Raw genomic sequence first — 19,807 nt, 5'->3', positions numbered from 1 at the left:
GACTCCACTCTACAAGCAGGCCTTTCTTTATTTCTTTCTTCCTTTCTGTCTGCCTGCCTGCCTGCCTGTCTGTCTGTCTGTCTGTCTGTCTGTCTGTCTGTCTGTCTGTCTGTCTGTCTCTGTCTGTCTGTCTGTCTGTCTGTCTGTCTGTCTGTCTGTCTCTGTCTGTCTCTGTCTGTCTGTCTGTCTCTGTCTGTCTGTCTGTCTGTCTGTCTGTCTGTCTGTCTCTGTCTGTCTGTCTGTCTCTGCCTATCTGTCTGTCTGTCTGTCTCTGTCTGTCTGTCTGTCTGTCTGTCTGTCTAGGAACTGCAATCACTTCAACGTTCATTGTCGAGAGAGGACACGTGATTTTGAATTTTGCAAAGGGTCTTTAGTGACAATAATAACGTGTTTATAACCTCAAATAGAATATAAATCCCGATTCTAAGAAAAAAAAATATTTTTCCTTGTCCCATGCTTTGCATTTTGGTTGATTTTTTTTCTTCCCTTCCCCCTTCAATTTCCCCTCATTGACATTTTCAATGTCAATTTCCCCTCGGGGATGAATAAAGTATTCTGATTCTGTAGCCCGTGGGTCGATATTCTTAATGCTGTGGGCTGCGTGGTTCTTGCTGTCACTTCGGAAGGTATAACGCGTGAGAATATGATGTTGGTTAGGTTAACCGTTCTCATCATGGGAGACAGCAGAGATCCACGCAGGTCAAGTGGTGTTTTATGTCAGAGCTGTAGCTTAGTACCCCTCCAGCGAGTGACGCTACAGAATGATGTGGGAGGCGCGGTGAATCTCCATCAAAACAAACAAACAAACAAACAAACAGAAGTCCTCATTGTCTCTTTATCTTCTGCCCTGATCAAGCTTCGTTGCCCTGGCTGTAATAACCGTCGGAGGTTGTGGTGATTTCAACCACTGTACACCCCCCCCCCCACCTCCGTCCCCCGGTAGCGTTTAGGACGATCTCCTAAACATGGACTCCAGTAGAGATGAGCAAACGGATTTAACGGAATCCCCGCACGCCTGTGAACGGTCCTCCCGCACTGCAAGCGGTGCTGTGTCATCATCTTTTTTTTTTATTTAATGTTTCATTATTATTGGGTGCGATGCGCCGTCTGCGTTTCGCTCCATTTTAGACGGCGGTGACGCGTGGGTGCACGGCGCCGTGGCAGCGTGCCGGGGTGTATGCGGTCAGCTCGTGATGGGTCATGTCCATCAGTTCCAGGCAGGTAACGCCGACCAGAGGTGAATGATTGTGCATGCGTGTTAGCAGTCACCCGTGTAATATGAGCGCCGGGCTCGAGGGGGGGGGATCGATCGGGGGCTGTTGAATGTTGCTGCTGATGGTTCACGAACAATCAAAAAATCGTGGCATGTGACCGCAAATGCCATGGGGCGTGCGGGCAAAAAACATGTTTTTGGGGGAGATCTTCTGCGAGCGTTTAATTAGGGGAAACTGGCGGCGGTGCAGCAAAGCCGAATCAATATTCCGAGAGGCTGCGCTTATGAACCACCGCTGTCTGTAGCCCGGCCACCATACATGCCTGCTCTCTCTCTCCACCTATGCAGCTCCTCTGTGTGTTTGGAAAGGCTGCGCGTGCCCCGTCTCGTTTGCCAGACCCCGTTCTGCAACGCATGAATGGCACAATGGGCCACAAAACGACCCATCATGGAGTCACGTTAACTGTGAGCACACTGTTAGATAGGCCACAGGAATCAGGAGGGACACTTTATTTGTCACCTCTTCCTCGGATCAGAGGACAAATAGGAGCCCCAGCTTTTCGTTTTCTTCCATAATTAATCCAGAAAGAACCGACATCCCGTTTTTAAAAAATGTTGTTGCAATGTCCTAACCCGGGCAATAATGTCCCATACATTGTCACAATTCACTGGTTTACTGTAGGGCTGACGGTCTTTATCGTCTCAATGAGTCGAATAAAACAGGTAGCCAGAAAGTGTATACTTGTTGGCCTAATTTATGCAGTTTTGATAAATTCATAAGCAGAATAGGATTTATCCATCCATGATCCAAACCGCTTATCCTGCTGTCAGGGTGGCGGGGATGCTGGAGCCTATCCCAGCAGTCACTGGGCGGCAGGCGGGGAGACACCCTGGAAAGGCCGCCAGGCCATCACAGGGCGTAAATTCATAACCCAATTATTAAAAAAATGACATGAGGTTTTGCAAATGAAAACGAAACGAAACTCGGCTATAGGGTTTTTAATCATGACAAGTTTTTTTTTACATGTTATTAGACTTGGGGGGGGGGGAGTCCATCGGTTTCTTTGACATACGGGTTAGAGGGTGATTTGTTGGGGACAGTCGAAGTTTAAATGAAAACTACACCAATAAACTCATCTTTGATGGTGGCGAGGAGGTCACACAGATGGCTTTACATCCGTGCAGCACCCAGGAACAGAGGGGTGGGCCTGGGAAACCTTTCCAAAATGTCGGCCTGTTGCAAATCATAGTTTCTACGGGTTCTTGAGAGCTGTTTACTCTCAAACGCGTGTGGGCTGGTTAAAATGCCTCCACCCCCCCCCCCCACACACACACACACAGTCGACATTTTTATTTGATTGCTATGGATTTTCTTCTTCTTCTTCTTTTCCGTCATAGCTCACAGGAACAGGCTCCCAGGGATTTGTGATTCCCATAGGACGGGTGGTTTTGTTCTCGAGACGTGTTCAGCCTGTATACCAGGATGTGCTTGTTCAGTCACAAGCTAAAGCACTCAAATGTCACCCAGAAAACATCGTTCAGCGGCTTTCTGGTTTGGTTTCATACTGTGTCAACCTCACAGTGCAAGTTATCCAAATGCTGCTCAAATTATATATAGTGTTTTATTAGAATTAGTGCTGAAGTTTTAGGGAGTTGTATTTTGCATTTGTTTGTGTGTAAAATAGACAGCAGCTACAGGGGGATGGTTGATATTAGACAGATAAGTAATATGAGCAACGGAGATCTCTCCACTAATGTGAATATTGCGGTTGTTTAATCCCTCTTTGGTGATTATAGGTTTTTGTTGTCTCAGCAGTTCTGCTTTTACTGATTTTCTGTGACCTGGGAGATGGATAGGCAGAGCCCAGGACCGAGGGAGGCTGAGACCAATAGTACTGTTGCTGCCACTGCCCCCAGCCCATCAGCTGTAGTAACCATGGCAACAGCCAGCTCCAGCACCCGAACCTGCTCCCAGGTGCCCTCCACCTCTCTCAGCATCGTCCCACCCAACAAGCACGCAGTCCAGGTAATGGGTAGAGTCGTTCCAAAATGAGATACCCCTTTTTTGGGGGGGGGGTGATACCCAGTTGTTCAAAATAATGAGTTATCAGACAAAAAATGTAAAAGAAGATTTTAACAGTAAAAGGAGTTAACTTAAGTGATTGCCTTATAAAATCAGCAATTTTCAGCGTATTCGCTGCATTTGAATGGCTCAGTTCAGAAAATCTATATTGTAACAATCACGGATGAATAGGCTCGGTAGCCCCTGGCTAACGGGTCGGACCCCTAAGTCGAGCAGTTAGCGATGTTTCCCGCGGTGCGGGCGATATAGGTTCGCGTCCCGGCAGTTCCTGTGGTTGCCCCCCGAATTCGCTACATTGGTGTCGGAAGTGGGATGGTGAGATTGTGAAGGATTGGTGTCATGTAGCGAATTCGGGGGGCAACCACGGGAACTGCCGCAGCCGGGGCGCGAACCCGCATCTCCCGCACCGCGGGAGACATCGCTAACCACTCGACTAAATGGTCCGACCCGTGATCGTTACAATATATTGCATATTGGAAAATGATTTATTCCCAACGTTGGTGCTTTTGAAAATCAGAATACTTTATTTATCCCCGAGGAGAAACTCAATTTCCCCTCTTGGATTAAAAAAAAAAAAAGGTAATAAGACTGTAGCTCAAAGAGTCCAATTTGCTGACAGTGGACTGGTAATGCTCTTGGAGGGGCATTGATGTTGTTGATGTGTGATCTAATAGGTGATCCGGCAGGCCGTCCACAGACCACAGAGCATGGCAGCCCAGTACCTTCATCAGATGTACGCAGCCCAGCAGCAGCACCTCATGCTGCAGACAGCAGCCCTGCACCAACACCAGCACACACCCCATCTGCAAAGCCTGGCCACCATACAGCAGGTTGGATGGTGTGTGTGTGTGTGTGGGGGGGGGGGGTCCTTGCATTTCTTAGCTTAAATATTTCCTGCGTGTTTATACGTGTGGTAGTGTTTATGTTTGTGTGTGATGTGCATCTCCGTGTCAGGGCATAAACAAACCGGGTGTCCGGGTAGCGTAGTGGTCTATTCTGTTGCCTACCAACACGGGGATCGGCGGTTCGAATCCATGTGTTACCTCCGATTTGGTCGGGTGTCCCTACAGACACAATTGGCCGTGTCTGTGGGTGGGAGGCTAGATGTGGGTTTGTATCCTGGTTGCTGCACTGGCGCCTCCTCTGGTCAGTCGGGGCGCCTGTTCAGGGGGGAGGGAGAACTGGGGGGAATAGCATGAACCTCCCACATGTTACGGCCCCCTGGTGAAACTCCTCACTGTCAGGTGAAAAGAAGCGGCTGGCGACTCCACATGTATCGGAGGAGGCATATGGTAGTCTGCAGCCCTCCCCGGATTGGCAGAGGGGGTGGAGCAGCAACTGGGACAGCTCGGCAGAGTGGGGTAGTTGGCCGGATACAATCGGGGGGGAAAAAGGGAGAGAGAAAAAGCATAAACCACCGATCATTCCAATGGCGCAGAATAATTAATTGAGTGTGAAAAAGAGACAGAGGCAGAGTTTCTAATTATCACAGTAACTTAATCAATATCAGGTTTTGTTTTTTGTTTTGTTTTTGTTTTTTTTGTTTCTCCATTCCCCTCAGGCATCTATCCTAGGACAAAGACAGTTGCCCTCATTGCCTTCTTCTTCCAGCGGGAGTTTACCCCAGCCATCCAGCGTATCCGAAAACTCAGTAAGCATTCCTGAGCATATCTACCAACACACAAGGCATGGATACTCATAAATCTGACCTGCACTGAGCAGAAAGATTAACCTGTCTCTCTCCTTTTTTCTCTCTGTCATTCTCACTGCACTGATTCGAAAGATACATCTCTGTCACTCCCAGTCATCCTCTCTTTGTCTCTTTTCTGGGGTTTTGTGTCCCCTCCAGAATGCTCTACCCGCCTCTCCAGTAACAGCCCAGCTGATTAACCAAACCCACACTTCCAGCTCCGCTGCTGCAGGCAGGGCCGTATCCCAGCAGGCCATGCTCCTAGGAAATAGACCGGCCAACTGTAACCAAGCTCAGATGTACCTTCGCACTCAGATGGTACATGCTTCTCAATCACATATCTCTCAAGGCTCTTCTTTTGTCACTGCTGCTGAGAACCGCACTGCCTGTTAGCCTTGTCTCGAAATGGAAAAGAGTTGGGGGAGGGAGGGGAGGGGAGGGGCAGGACTGCTAGTTAGCATTGCATGGGTTTCTTATTCTACCAACTCTAATTCTCTGGAGTTTAAACTGACTCACTTTTCTCTCTCCCTCTCTCTCCTTCCGCCCCGCTCTCTCAGCTAATTCTGACTCCTGCAGCCACAGTGGCTGCAGCTCAGTCGGGCCTTCCCGCTGTCTCCTCCTGCTCCCCTCAGACCTCCCCCTCTCAGGTACAAGGTTTTCCAGGTACCAGGTCCGTGCCTGCCGCAAGAAATGCTGTGTTTATGCCTCAGGCAGTGATGCGGGATAAAATGTGCCTAAGGCATAAGCAATGTTGTAAACATGAGAGAAACATAGTATGTAGCTAAGTGCATGGTGTGCATGTAGTTAGCTACATACTATGTTTCTCTCATGTTTAGAGAAACAAGTGTAGCAACCACATTTAGAATGGGATTTATCCATCCATTATCCAAACCACTTATCCTGCTGTCAGGGTTGCGGGGATGCTGGAGCCTATCCCAGCAGTCATTGGGCAGCAGACAGGGAGACACCCTGGACAGGCCGCCAGGCCATCACAGGGCAATGGAATGGGATTTATATTGCACTTAATTGGAATCATATATGTAGTGTCTAGTTGCAAGTTGCAAGTAATTAAACTTGCTCTATGTGAAGCCAAGGCTAATATTGGACTGTAGGCTTGACTGGTGCATGAGGCCTTAATTATCCAATGTACTAATTAACCACATAAATCCACGGCCAGACTGAACAGGGTCAAAACTTACAGTTTTGTATTCTCAGGTCCAGAGCCTGGCTGTGCGTGCCCATCTCCCCGGGAATGTACCAAGAGCCCAGAGTGTCATCCTGAAGCAGTCATCCCAGTCTCGAGTCTTTTCCCCAACCATGTCCCTGCCCAAGATGTCCATCTGTCCCCTTAAAGCCAGCCAGCAGACCGAACCTTCCACAGAGACAAGAATTCATGCTAGGCCGGCTAATGTCACTCGGCTTACGTCAGGGGCCCACATTATAGCCCCATGTGAGTAAACGTCAAATGTGTTATTTCAGAGATTGCTGTAGGTCCACAGAGAAGTTTGTCACACTCGGAAAGACCTATTTATTTTGGATTTAAGGCGGTCTCTATTAGGATATGTGGTATGGGAGAATATGAAATATAATCTAAGATTGAAATTCCAGCTAACCTGTGACATGAACTTACAATATTGTAGGACAGATTTACTAGCATCATTTTACTTTTTGAGTACCCGACCCACAAAGATTATCTGGGTTGGTGTGGTAAAAGGGTGATGCAACATTCAAAATGTCAAGGTTTTCACAAAGCATATAAAGGTCTTGAGTTAAAAAGTAAATAGAGTGTATCCGTAGGGTGTCTGGGCTCAGCCTTAGTGATAGGGTGAGGAGCTCGGACATCCGGAAGGAGTTCGGGAGTAGAGCCGCTGCTCCTTCGCGTCGAAAGAAGCCAGTTGAAGTGGTTCGGGAATCTGATTAGGGTGCCTCCTGGGCGCCTTCCTTTGGAGGTTTACCAGGCACGGCCAACTGGGGGGAGACGTCGGGGTAGACCCAGAACTCGCTGGAGGGACTACATGTCCAATCTGGCCTGGGAACACCTTGGGATCCCCCAGGAGGAGCTGGAGGGCGTTGCTGGGGAGAGGGACTTCTGGAGTGGCCTACTTAGCTTGCTGCCACCGCAACCCTACCCCAGAGAAGCGGCTGAAGATGAATGAATGAATGAATGAACGAATGAATAAAAAGTAAATAAAATTTTATAGAAATATTTTCAAAAAGCGCTTTAATGCTTTCACATCTGGGTGATTTTTTTCCCGCTTCTGATCTAATGAGAAACGTCAAGCGTTTCAGTTTCGCTGAAGCTGCTTCTTCTGCTGTCATCTTGGCCCCGTTTGCTACGAGGAGTTTTGTTTCTTTTGTTGACTGTGCACGCCCCTGTGAGCAAAAGCAGTAGTGTTTCACTGAAGAACAACTTCATTTGACATAAGCATTGTCTATACTCACCCTCTGGCAGCTTGTGCTTCGGGACGATGTGGAGGGGTGAAGCCCACTGGCTGAGAGATGTAGTGGTGTGCGTAAGATATACAGCGATTAATTAACGTATCTCTAATAGTATCTTTATACCACGTCTGTGTGCCGTAAATCTGTTTGCCAGATTTCACCCGGGAATCTGATCTGGAGCCAAGTGTTTGGATTCATAATATAGCAATATCTAATCTTCTCGCTGATGGTCTCGTTTGGTTATATTGGTCACAGGTGAATAATCAGTGAAACATTCCCAGTAGCAGCTGTAATGGTTCACCAAGCATCATTGATGGAATTGTTCTTGTTTTTCTGCTTCACTGTTAAATTCAAGCACTGTGAGGTTGCAACATTGCAACAATTGTTTCCTAGCGATCTCGCTGTAGTGATATATATATATATATATTATTAGATAGGCATATATTCTATGATTAAAACTGTTTTTTCCCTCTCTCTCTTGTGCATATCCATGTTTTACCATACCAGCAACGTGCTCACCAGTCCAGCCCCATGCTCTGGTGAAGCAACAGCTCACCAGTCCTCCCAGCCAGCACGAGGCGCACCATCAGTTCATCCTCCAGCAGACTACAGGAGGAGCTCCCAGCCACAGACAGCTCCAGCCTCTTACTTTACAGGTAGCGCCCCAAGAAACCAGCAGCAAGCCCCTTCCACTGTCAATCAAACCAATGGCCACTCCCAACCCTGCCACCACCCAATCACAACCCAGCATTGGGACCCCAGCCCCATCTTCTTCCTGTGTCACCAGTGTGTTTGCCTCATCAGTACAACCCTCAAGTCCCGCCTCCACCGTGCAGCTTCTGCCACCTCCTCTGGTGGCAGCTCCCCAGCGACGGACCTCTTTCCCCCCAGTCCAGAGCCAGCCTCCACCTCCTCCCCCACCCTTGGTTCTCCCCAGGTTGCCCAAGAACCCACCAGCCTCAATCCAGAGGTTGTCCCTGCACTCGGTCCAGGCCCTGGCCATCCAGTCTGGCTGTGTACTGACAGCAGAGGAGGAGCTTCCTGTGGCAGAGGCCCTGGTTCAGATGCCCTACCAGAACCTTCCCCCTCCCCAGACAGTGGCTGTGGACCTGAAGGTGCATCGAGTGAAGAACACCGAAACTCAATGGGTGAGGCACTAAGGTTGGGCTTTGCAGAAGCCACCCAGATGCACATATGTGTGTACCTGTGTTTATTAGGGTTTGTTGTGTTTTGTATTTTAGTCAACACAACCAAGCAAAATGAATATCCGGAGTTCAGAGGAGAGGAAAGAGGACGCTTTTCCCAGTCCACAGAGAGGCAAGACCCCCACACCTCCTGCCATGCCTGCTAGAGAGAATGGAGAAGGTATATGTTAAAACCTTTCTTTAAATATTGCTTATGTTAGACTAGAATAGAATAGAATCAGACAAAGATTTCTCAGACACATCGAGTATGAAAATTAAAAGTAGCCTCATAGTCAAGGTCAACCAAGTCCAGACCATTTCTTCAGGGTGTCGAGTTCAAATCAAGTCCAACACTTTAAGGTGGCGAACACAACTGAAGACCAATGGGGCCAAAACCTTCGAGAAAACGGACGCCTGAACAGTGCAAAATCCTATTAAACACCATGACTGTAACGGTAGTATAGTCTACCATTGTAGTCAAAGTAAAAAACTTACTTCACTTTAACATTTATTAAGACTTTTTTTTCCTCTACCAAGAAAGGAATGTTTCATATTCCAATTTTCCAGCCTTTCAGAGGCTTGAGTTAATAACGAAAAGGAAACAAATTAGATTAGGTTGCACTTCATTGATCTCCTCAAGGGAAGTTTGATATTCATCACAAAAAAGTAATTTAAATTCTTTTCCTCAATCAGCCTTCAAAGAATTATCATGAGTCAGCACCGTCTGAGACCAAGTCAAATCTGATTCATTATGCTGTGAAGTCCACAAGACCGAGGACTTCAAAACGCAAACTGGAGACCGGGTCCATACTCATATACTGCAACCCTAATTAAAAGTTTAGACCTTGTATAAAAGGGAGACAAGAGGGAAAAAAATGTTTGACTGAAATTAAAAATCATAGAAAGTGTTGTTATATTCTATCGTTTCCTAATAAAACCACACCTTTCTCTGTTTTGTCTCCATTTACACCTCTCCAGCTGATACGGGTTTGTTGTGTATCGCGTCTAATCATTCGGTGATCCAGTCGCCAGAGGTGGAGGAGCCTTCCCCCATCACCAGCAGTAGCAGTAGCAGCAGCAGCCCCCCCCCTCATCCACCACCACCTCCTCTTCTACCTCCTCCTCCCCTCCTGCCTGCCGTGGTAAGAGGCCTCGGCCAGCCAGGGAGCCCCGAAGGCCACCTTAGACCCCACATCCTCATGCACCTCATAGAGGGCTTCATCATCCGAGAGGGCTTGGACCCATTGCCGGTATGTCCGCTGGATGGTGCGGCGGTGGCGGTGGTCTGTCAGGGCCACCAGGGGGCCTGATTCACAGGTGGATGTCGTGGTTGTGTGCTGTTGTCTTGTCATCCACAGATCCACAGAGTTGCCATGTCTGTTTATTATAAGCGACTTTGGGATCACCCCCTGCCCGAGAAAGTTGCTTGAAAGTCAAAAAGTCAAGTCCCCTCATTGAATTTTCATCCCCTCCCCATTTGCTTCAGATTCCTTTTTTCTTTCTGGCTTTCTCTCTCATTCTCTAGTTAGGTACCGCTAGCTAACAACATGTAACTTAAATATAACCAAGGCTGGCAGAAAAACGAATGGGTTGAAAGGCTGGATTGCCTTGGTAAACTCAGAGAATTGTTTTATTATTATCATGGTTTCACTGCACTGTTATTGCTCCAGCTATGGTGTAATCAATTAAGGGATTTTGTATTAAATCATATCTAACATCAGAATTTCTCAGATAAATGGGGCGTCCGGGTAGTGTAGCGGTCCATTCCATTGCCTACCAACACGGGGATCCCCGGTTCGAATCCCCGTGTTACCTCCGGCTTGCTCGGGCGTCCTTACAGGCACAATTGGCTGTGTCTGCGGGTGGGAAGCCGGATGTGGGTATGCGTCCTGGTCGCTGCACTAGCGCCTCCTCTGGTCAGTCGGGGCACCCGTTCAGGGGGGGGGGGGGATAGTGTGATCCTCCCACGTCCCCCTGGTGAAACTCCTCACTGTCAGGTGAAAAGAAGCGGCTGGCAACTCCACATGTATCGGAGGAGGCATGTGGTATGCAGCCCACCCCGGATCGGTAGAGGGGGTGGAGCAGCAACCGGGACGGCTCGGAAGAGTGAGGTAATTGGCCGGGTACAATTGGGGGGAAATAAAAGGGGGGGGGGGAATCCTTAGATAAAATCTTATCAAATGGGAGTCAGTGGTCTAATGCACATCTGGGGTCATGGACAGAAAAACGTTTGAGTCACTAAAAGCACAAATGAAATGGAATAAATTTTGATTGCTTCTCACTGATATACACTCTGGAAAACACAATTCAGTGAGTGAGTGATAACCCTATCAGATTGGGTGGTTTCTTTTTTGGAGCACATTTTATTTAGGTTGCTTGTTTCTCGCACAAAATCTGGCAACCCAGGGCATCCATGTTCCCCTCCTTGATTAAAGGATCAAGGAAGTGTCGCAGGGTAATCATATTCAATATGTTACAACATTGTGTGTATTAGTCTAACAGGAATTGTTACAGTTCATCATTCCGTCCTTATGAAACCAGATTACTGTAATCCCATGAGATGTAATCAGTTACTCCACAACTCTGTCTGCACATTGTTCCTGTCTTTCCACGCTATTACAGAGGGTTTCTACTTACACTTGACGCAAACTCTACCGTAGGTGGGCCCCTCGCCACTGGTGGCGGATGAGCAAGCCTCACTTCCTGAATCCCAGGAGATTCGGACTCACGGGGACGCGGCGCCTGAGGACAGCCCAGCTGATCCTGAACAGTCAGATTCCACAGACTCGGAGATGGAAAATGATGTAAATGATGTTCCTGCAGCTGATGGTGAGCAACTCCTGTGTGCGTGCACGTGTATGTGGGGGTGGGGGGGGGCGCATGCGCATATGAGTGCGTCTAACAGCTGGTCTTCCAATGTTGCAGAGACAAGGGACAGCGTGGCAAATGCGCTGCAGTGTGAGTTCTGTGGAAAGAGAGGTTACGTTCACACATTCCTGCGCTCCAAGCGCTTCTGCTCCATGACGTGCGTCCGAAGGTGAGCAACTGGCCGGGACCAGTAAGATACTAGCTGGGACTGCTGCGGTGGGCTCACCAGTATCCGCTGGTCACTATGGCTGTCGCTTGAGAGTGTGCTTTCCTTTGTGTGGTAAGTGACCACAAAGGACTGCACCTGTACACTTCAAAAACAGGGGTGTAAGGTTAATATTTCCGTTGCGTGTGTGTGTGTGAGGGAGAGAGAGACTGTGAGAATCCAAGTCAGTGCCCCGTGTGTGTGTGTGTGTGTGTGTGTGTGTGTGTGTGTAAGTAAGAGAGAGGGAGAGAGAGAGAGGGAGGGTGAGTATAGGGGTGTTGATTCATATACTGCTGCGACAAATGTCAGGCAGCCCTGAATGGAAGACACTAGATATTCATAATACAATATTGCTACACATAAAATAGGGCCGGGAAAATGCAGTTACCTCCCGATTCAATATTACGTTATTTCACCGCCAATTCAATTGCGTATTGCAATTTTTTTCAAATATCCAATATATATTGTGATTCAATAGAACGATTTTCTTTTAAGGCTCCATCCCCTCTTATGTACAGCCACATGTGAAAACTGCAATAAGCCAAAGAAAATGTACAACAAAATGCATTTATTTCAAGCCCCATGGCCATGAGTTACAAACATTTAAAGGGCAAGTTTGCTCCCCTGAGTGAACTTTTCAAACAAGTCAAATCCAAACATTCAGAGACGTAGAAGTCTTTACATCGAACCTCTTCGGAGTATCTGTTTGCTGAGCTTCAACACCTGTACCTGCCCCAAAACCGTGTTTATATAGCACATGCTGTACTATTTGGTAACGGAGGTATGGCGTGCTTCTTGGATAACGCGACCAACGTCGGTAACCATGAGTTTGGGTAGATCTTGAAGAGACCGAGTGAAAGACGCCATTGCTTCGCTGTTGTTGTCAGACGGTCGTATCACTTCCGGTGCTGCCCGGAAATGACCGAGCTGGCCGAGTCGGAATGCGGGAGAGAGTGTGCGTATAGTCTACTGTGTCTGTGTCGGAGGCAACACGTTCAATTTCATTTTTCCGCAACAGTAGCTATTAAACTGTAATACCTCCTGTCTTCAGTACTCAAGGAACGTGTCACTGGACATCTGGATCCCGATGAGCTCCGTTTGTCTGATAAGAGAAATTCTTAACCGCAGAATCACTGCCAGGTGTCCTCACACGTCCCTCCAAGCGGAAATCAAAGACAGGAGAGCTTCGAGTCCAGATGCAGACTACCCTTGAAAACCCAGTGGCAAATGCCTACCTATCTGTTCCCACTTAGTAGCAAGGTTCATGACTTGAGTTTACGATACCAACGGTTGAGAGAATCAGAACGAGGATCCGTTTCATTCGCCAACTCTTGGTAGCTAACTTCGAAATGATTTGCAAAACGACAACTCTGCCCCCGCCCCCACCCTTTCTGTGACCAGGTTCAGTGTGAGCTGTACCAAGCGAATCAGCACGTCGAGGGCAGAGAGGACGGGTCAGTGGGGCCACAGGCCGGCGGGGAGGAGAGGACGACCCCCGGGCCGGGTCAACGGGGTCTCCAGAGAACACCTCCTGAGACAGGTCTGATGGTCTGATGTGACACCACAGAGGCTGCTGCCGGGGTCAGGGGTCCTATGACAGGGTGTCCCTGGGGGGCAACGGGTACTGCAAGTGTTGGGAGAAAATATGCAGCCGTCAGTATTCAATCTATCACACGTTGATTGTTTTGTTTTGTTGCAGTGTTCCCAATGGCAGGTTGTCCCGTGACAGCATTTCCTTTGTCATTCAATTTTTCTTTTCTTATCAAACACCCTGAAACGTTACAGTACAAAATATACTTTTCATATGGTAGTTTACATGTAAAGTGCACAAACACAAAAAGAAAACAAAAATGGAAAATGAAAGCCAACACAACGGCACAGCATGATAGAGCACGCCCCCCCCCCAACAACACACAACACTCCACCTGACATACATTAAGGCTTGTATTACATATTACTATCTAATGATCCCCACCATTAATAAATCTGAGGAAGCTACCCCACATTTCACTGAATTTAGACACGGAATCCTTCAGTTTGGCTAACATTATCTCGTATGAGCCAACTAACCGTCATGAGTTCAATCCAGTCCTTATAACAAGGTGAGCTTGTATTTTTCCAGTTCCTTAGTATAATCAGGAACACTTTATTTGTCATTTCACTTCATGTACACGTCATGTACTTGTGTACATGAAATGAAACAAAAATATCGTTTCCCCCAGCCCCCAGCAGCGCAACACAAAGACAAAAACACATATCCAAAAGCTACAAGAACACATATACCCAAACTAAGAACACATCTAAACTAAGAACACATATATCCAAACTAAGGACACATATATCCAAACTATGAACAGATATATCCAAACTAGAACACTTCCAAACTAAGAACACATATATATTCAAACTAAGAACACATCCAACCTAAGAACACATATATCCAAACTAAGAACACATATATCCAAACTAAGAACATATCCAAACTAAGAACACATATATCCAAACTAGAACACATCCAAACTAAGAACACATATATCCAAACTAAGAACACATCCAAACTAAGAACATATATATCCAAACTAAGAACAAATCCAAACTAAGAACATATCCAAACTATGAACACATAGTATATCCAAACTAAGAACACATCCAAACTAAGAACACATCCAAACTAAGAACATATCCAAACTAAGAACACATCCAAACTAAGAACACATCCAAACTAAGAACATATATATCCAAACTAAGAACACATCCAAACTAAGAACACATATATGCAAACTAAGAACACATTCAAACTATGAACACATACATCCAAACTAGAACACATCCAAACTAAGAACACATATATCCAAACTAAGAACACGTCCAACCTAAGAACACGTAAATCCAAACTAAGAACACATATATCCAAACTAAGAACATATCCAAACTATGAACACATATATCCAAACTAAGAACACATCCAAACTAAGAACACATATATCCAAACTAATAACACATCCAAACTATGAACACATATATCCAAACTAATAACACATCCAAACTATGAACACATAGTATATCCAAACTAAGAAAACATCCAAACTAAGAACACATATATCCAAACTAAGAAAACATCCAAACTAAGAACACATATATTCAAACGAAACACATATATTCAAGCTAAACACATATTTCCAAACTAAGCAACAAAAAATCACTGTCCAAGAGAACGAACGCCAGCCAGGATGACTTTCGGAACTGCCGGTCTGCATGGGCTAGCAGTTAGCTTAGTCTGCTCCGCTTCCACGTCCTGTCAGACTGCCCTAGGTGTTTCGATCCTGGCTGCATTAAGAAAGCCTGCAACCTGCAAGGGCTAACCCAAACTGTGCCTTTGTAAGTCCAGCTTTGTAAGTCTTGCCAAAAACATGGCAAGCTTGGCAAGGGTTGATCCAACCACTCCCCAATTGCCCCAACCACTCAGGTCCAGAATGGAGAAACCAGAGGACAGTCCCAGATGAGGTGTAGAAAAGTACCCATAGAGCTGTTACATTACCAGCACTCATTGCTTTGAACTAGACCAAGCTTTTCAAGTCTGACTGGAGTCCAATAATATCCATGAATTATTCTATAATGTATAAATTTACTCTTATGATCTCTTACTGGCCAACGCTTGTTATGGACAATATTCTCCCAGACCTCTTGTTCAAACTCAATGTCCCATGACAGCAGTTCTTGAGATTTCAGCTAAGGCTTGATGCTCCCTTGTGAAAAGCATAAAGGACCTTGAGGTTTTATGAGACAACTGCAAATGCAAATCCCCACTTTAATGAACACTTCATCGTCACTTTTTTTGCTGGAGGGAGTGACACCGGGAAAAGAAAACCATATGTTGTGAATTTGGTTAGCAACGCCTTTTTAAGTGCTATGTGATAATGACATACTTTTTTTTTTTTGGCTACAACACTTATGTTGGTAAGATTGCAATTATACTCTGAGAGCTGTATTGCATTTAGACACGTGTATGACTATTACATAGTTATATGGCTGTATTACACTTGGTAATAAAGTTTTTAGTGCCTTTATAAGTTAAGCGGTGGTGGTATCTAATAGGAACTACAAGTGTCAAAGTAGGCAGACATCAGAGGTGCCAGTATGATATATAGGTAAATACAAACCAATTCAAACACTGGGAAGAGATGCTCATACTGGGATCAAAGCTTTTTTTTTGGGGGGGGGGCAGAAATAGCTTGGCAACAAAAACTCAAAGCCAGCATGTAGCCTCCAAATAACAAGATGACCCAGATAGCATCCAGATGTGGGCCACTTCAGACAATGATGCGGTACTGATGGCCTTCTTCTGGCCCTGACAAAATGGATGTAAGCCTGAAGTGGCCCACATGTGTAACAGCAAATATGGCCCAAATATGCCAAATCAAATGTGGGCCTTTTTTGGCAAAGATACGGTGCTCTCAGCAACATGTAATCTGGATGAGACCCTGAAGTGGCCCGTGTGGTAAATGGTGAATATGGCCCAAATATCACAAAACGAATATGGGCCACCTTTGGCAAATATGTGGCACACTTGGCATTGCTATGGCTTGGTTCTGGCCCAGATCTGGCAAACAGGAGCAGACCACCCAAGTGCCAGCATGCCACGCGGTATGTGGGCCGGATGAAGTGTCGGGTGTGGGACTGGTCCAGGCCACAGCAATTTTGCTATCTAGGGATTTGGTCTTCGTCTGTGTATCGTTTTGGATGTTGGTTCAACAGCCAGACATCTCCTCCCATGTTTCATTTTAATCTCATTCAGCTGATAAAAACACCACGATGCGTCAATTTAAGTTTGTGTGCATGAAGCATTCTGATCCACAAGCCAGTTTGGGATGATATAAAGTCACTTCACACTCAAACTGTCTCATCCAGATTTTTGTTTTGTTGCCCTTTTTGAATCCCTTGCTGGCCAAAACAAGCTGAAACTAAATCTAAACCCTGACTTGACCCCCATTGACATTCTATTCCTGGGATCATTGTTATTGTGCCCCACAGGCCCAGGGGTCATTTGGCTCTGCGGAGACCCGGCAGGACTCACTGAGGAAGGGGGAGGCAGACGAAGACGAGCAGCCGCCCGTTCCCATGGTTACAAGGCTCCGCAGCCAGGCAGAGAGAGAGCAAGAGAAGGAGAGGATGGAGGAGAGGAGGGGGATGGCGGCAGGGACACCTAGTGGTACTGATGGTACTGATGGAGAGGAAGGGGACATCTGTGGTCCATCACAGTGGAACGTGGAACAAGTGTTCGCCTATATCAGCTCTCTGCCAGGTATGATACTAACAACTGACCTCCCCACCTTTCGTCATGGATAAGTAAGGCAATTGATATGAAATTCAGAAAAGTTTGAGTTGTGTTATACATAAGCTACATGAAACAATTTCTTCATTCACATGGTTGATTTTGGGAAGAAGTCCATCAAATCCATGAATGTGTGCCCCAAAATCATTTGAAGGCAAAACAAAAAACAAAAAGTCCTTCACGGTAAAAGCAGAGCAAACGTATGTATGACTGAAATATTAGAGGCAGTGTTCAAGATGGATGGTGGAGTCTGGTGGGGTCAAAATACCACAGTCCCCTTTTAAGCTGTTGCCATAGGCTGACGTATTCTTAACCATGAAAGATTTTCTTACACCAACTGTATTATAAACTATTGAAGCGTTCAGAAAAAAAACACGTCTCGGATTTTCTGAATTTTCTTTCTTTTAATGGTTTTGTGGTTACACTTCCCTTTTACTTACACACACGGTATACTTTTGACTGTGTTAAGAATTCATTTTTATTACGACGTTCATTCAACACAATGTACACAGAACATGCGGTGTGCAAATCTCTCATAAGGATAGAATTAAATATTGATAACAGATTTCTTTATACGTACTTGCATTCCTTGATTAAGATATAACATGTAGCACTTTTAGCCCAAGGGGGGTAGAAAAGAGGGATGGGGGCGTCCGGGTAGCGGAGTGATCTATTCTGTTGCCTACTGAGGTCCCTACAGACACAATTGGCCGTGCCTGCGGGTGGGTGGGAAGCCAAATGTGGGTATGTGTCCTGGTTGCTGCACTAGCGCCTTCTCTGGTTGGTCGGGGCGCCTGTTCTAGGGGAGGGGGAAGTGGGGGAATAGCGTGATCCTCCCACGCGCTACACCCCCTTGATGAAACTCCTCACTTGTCAGGTGGCTGGTGACTATCGGAGGAGGCATGTGGTAGTCTGCAGCCCTCCCCAGATCGATGGAGCATGGACTGGGACGGCTCGGAAGAGTGGGGTAATTGGCCATATACAATTGGGGAGAAAAAAAAGGGGGAACCCCCCCCCCAAAAAAAAAGAAGGAAAAAAAGGGGGATGGTGTTTTTTTTTTATTTGTTTAACAGCAGAGATGGCGTCCCCTTGAACCCCTCCCCCCTTACATCGACCCCTGATTAGAAGTGTCAAATGAAGCTGGAAGTGAATGCAAAAGTAAATCCTTGCACCTGAACGTAGTACGTCAAGCCGTGGGCCCCCCCGGGCCCCCCGTTTGGCTGCAAAACTCAAAACAGTTCCCCCCCCCTTCCCATCTCTTTAGGTGGTCTGGACATAGCCAAGGAGTTTCGCTGCCAGGAGATCGATGGACAAGCTCTCCTGCTGCTCACAGAGGACCACCTGGTCAACACCATGAACCTCAAACTGGGCCCTGCCCTCAAACTGTGCGCCCACATAAACTCTCTGAAGGAGTCTCCGTAGACGGTGTAGCGTTCAGACTGGACCGGGACAAACTGACACAGGTGTCCATCTTCCCGGCTCTCCACTTCCAACCGAGATAAGACCAACAAGGAGGCTCGGCCCTCAAAGTGGCCCGATTCCCATGGAAATTCTCCTCTCATAAAGACGAGGACTGTTTATAAAGCGGGGCAGGATCTAAGCTAGTCTAAACACGACGCTGATTTGGTCGGGTATATATCGCGGTTGGGCAGATTACAGATGCGGATCCTGTTTAACCGACGTCATACACTCCCACGGTTGGTTCACCACGGCGCGGGGCCGCGGCGTAGACCACACACTCGCGCGAGCGACGTGAACGACACTACGAACAGCTCTCGCCAGCATCCGGGGGCGTTCCGCTGTGGTGATCAGCAGCGGTCTGGCTCAAAGTCAGCGGGTGGGAAAATTTGTGTTTTTATCATTTTATCAAACAAGGCTTGCCAGTAAAAAAAAAACAACTCGAATAATACTCATTACACCACTTGAAGAAAAAAATGCTGTGGAAAGTCAAAGTTTACAAAAAAACAGAAAGTTGTCTGTCAATCCAAGGACGGAATTTGATATGGACATGAGCAGGAAACGACGAGGAAGTTATCATGAACTGTAAAAAATTCAATTGATTTTTAGATTGTCTGTTATTTATTACTGCCATACTTAATATACAAATAAAATTATGAAGACCTATGCTCGCTTTCGTATCACAGTGCAAGAACTCTGCTGTTAACAGTGTGACGAGTCCAGTCACGAGGTTGTCGTGAAATTCCAGCGACGGTACCAAGGGGCGGTACCTTTCGCGTGATTGACAGATGACACGCAGAGGATGAACCACACCCTAACTCTAACCCCAACCATCCACAACCTAACCCCTTACCCTAACCAACATATCCGCCTTTCTAAAATGGGAACGTGTATACAGAAAAATAGTTAACAAATATCACCCAGTTTTTAGGATTTCACATGCACGTATGGAAATATCGATTGAGAAAAATTGCCAACACCAGACTACCGAGTGAGAAGTATAACATGATCAGCTTCAGGTGTATTTTCCTTATGTTGAAAGGAGCTGCTAATGATCCCCGTAGACATCCAGCAATTGAGCTAAGCTAAGCTAGGCGAAACTCACCGTTCATCGTACCTTCCCGAGTTTGTTTGATCCCAAGTAGGACATCAAGTAAATGAAATGCGGGAATAATCTGACAGTAAGTCACTCACATAAAGCCTAAAATGTGTTTATAGGTATTTCACTATATTCATAGATAGTTTGGTGAAATACTTTCCCCTCTTCTCAGTACATTGGTACTGGCCAGCACATGCACAGCTTTCTTTTAATATGTGGCTCCGCCGCCTTGCTAA

At 46.5% G+C, this 19,807-nt stretch overlaps 1 protein-coding gene across 1 annotated transcript; it reads left to right on the top strand.

Moving 5' to 3' along the window:
• The first annotated feature begins 3,062 nt into the window (after window positions 1-3,062).
• Window positions 3,063-18,517, top strand: phc3 (polyhomeotic homolog 3 (Drosophila)). The gene is made up of 14 exons (XM_056293791.1): window positions 3,063-3,239; window positions 3,971-4,074; window positions 4,878-4,947; window positions 5,146-5,304; window positions 5,544-5,633; window positions 6,202-6,436; window positions 7,927-8,573; window positions 8,667-8,790; window positions 9,588-9,859; window positions 11,270-11,438; window positions 11,535-11,646; window positions 13,084-13,222; window positions 16,714-16,984; window positions 18,279-18,517. Exons 1-14 carry the CDS (start codon window positions 3,063-3,065, stop codon window positions 18,434-18,436), a joined length of 2,727 nt encoding a protein of 908 aa, XP_056149766.1. The 3' UTR covers window positions 18,437-18,517.
• The last annotated feature ends 1,290 nt before the right edge of the window (window positions 18,518-19,807 follow it).

The sequence above is a fragment of the Lampris incognitus genome, chromosome 14 (genome assembly GCF_029633865.1).
Source record: "Lampris incognitus isolate fLamInc1 chromosome 14, fLamInc1.hap2, whole genome shotgun sequence".
Taxonomy (NCBI): Eukaryota; Metazoa; Chordata; class Actinopteri; order Lampriformes; family Lampridae; genus Lampris; species Lampris incognitus.
Note: the sequence above shows the minus strand (reverse complement) of the source record. Positions and strands in the feature narration are given on the sequence as shown.

Bases quoted from the DNA above. Each gene is read 5' to 3' on its own strand.
- phc3 (XM_056293791.1), top strand. From the start codon at position 3,063: ATGGATAGGCAGAGCCCAGGACCGAGGGAGGCTGAGACCAATAGTACT. The intron at 9,860-11,269 runs GTATGTCCGCTG...ACTCTACCGTAG, and splicing joins AGGGCTTGGACCCATTGCCG to GTGGGCCCCTCGCCACTGGT. The intron at 16,985-18,278 runs GTATGATACTAA...CCATCTCTTTAG, and splicing joins CTATATCAGCTCTCTGCCAG to GTGGTCTGGACATAGCCAAG.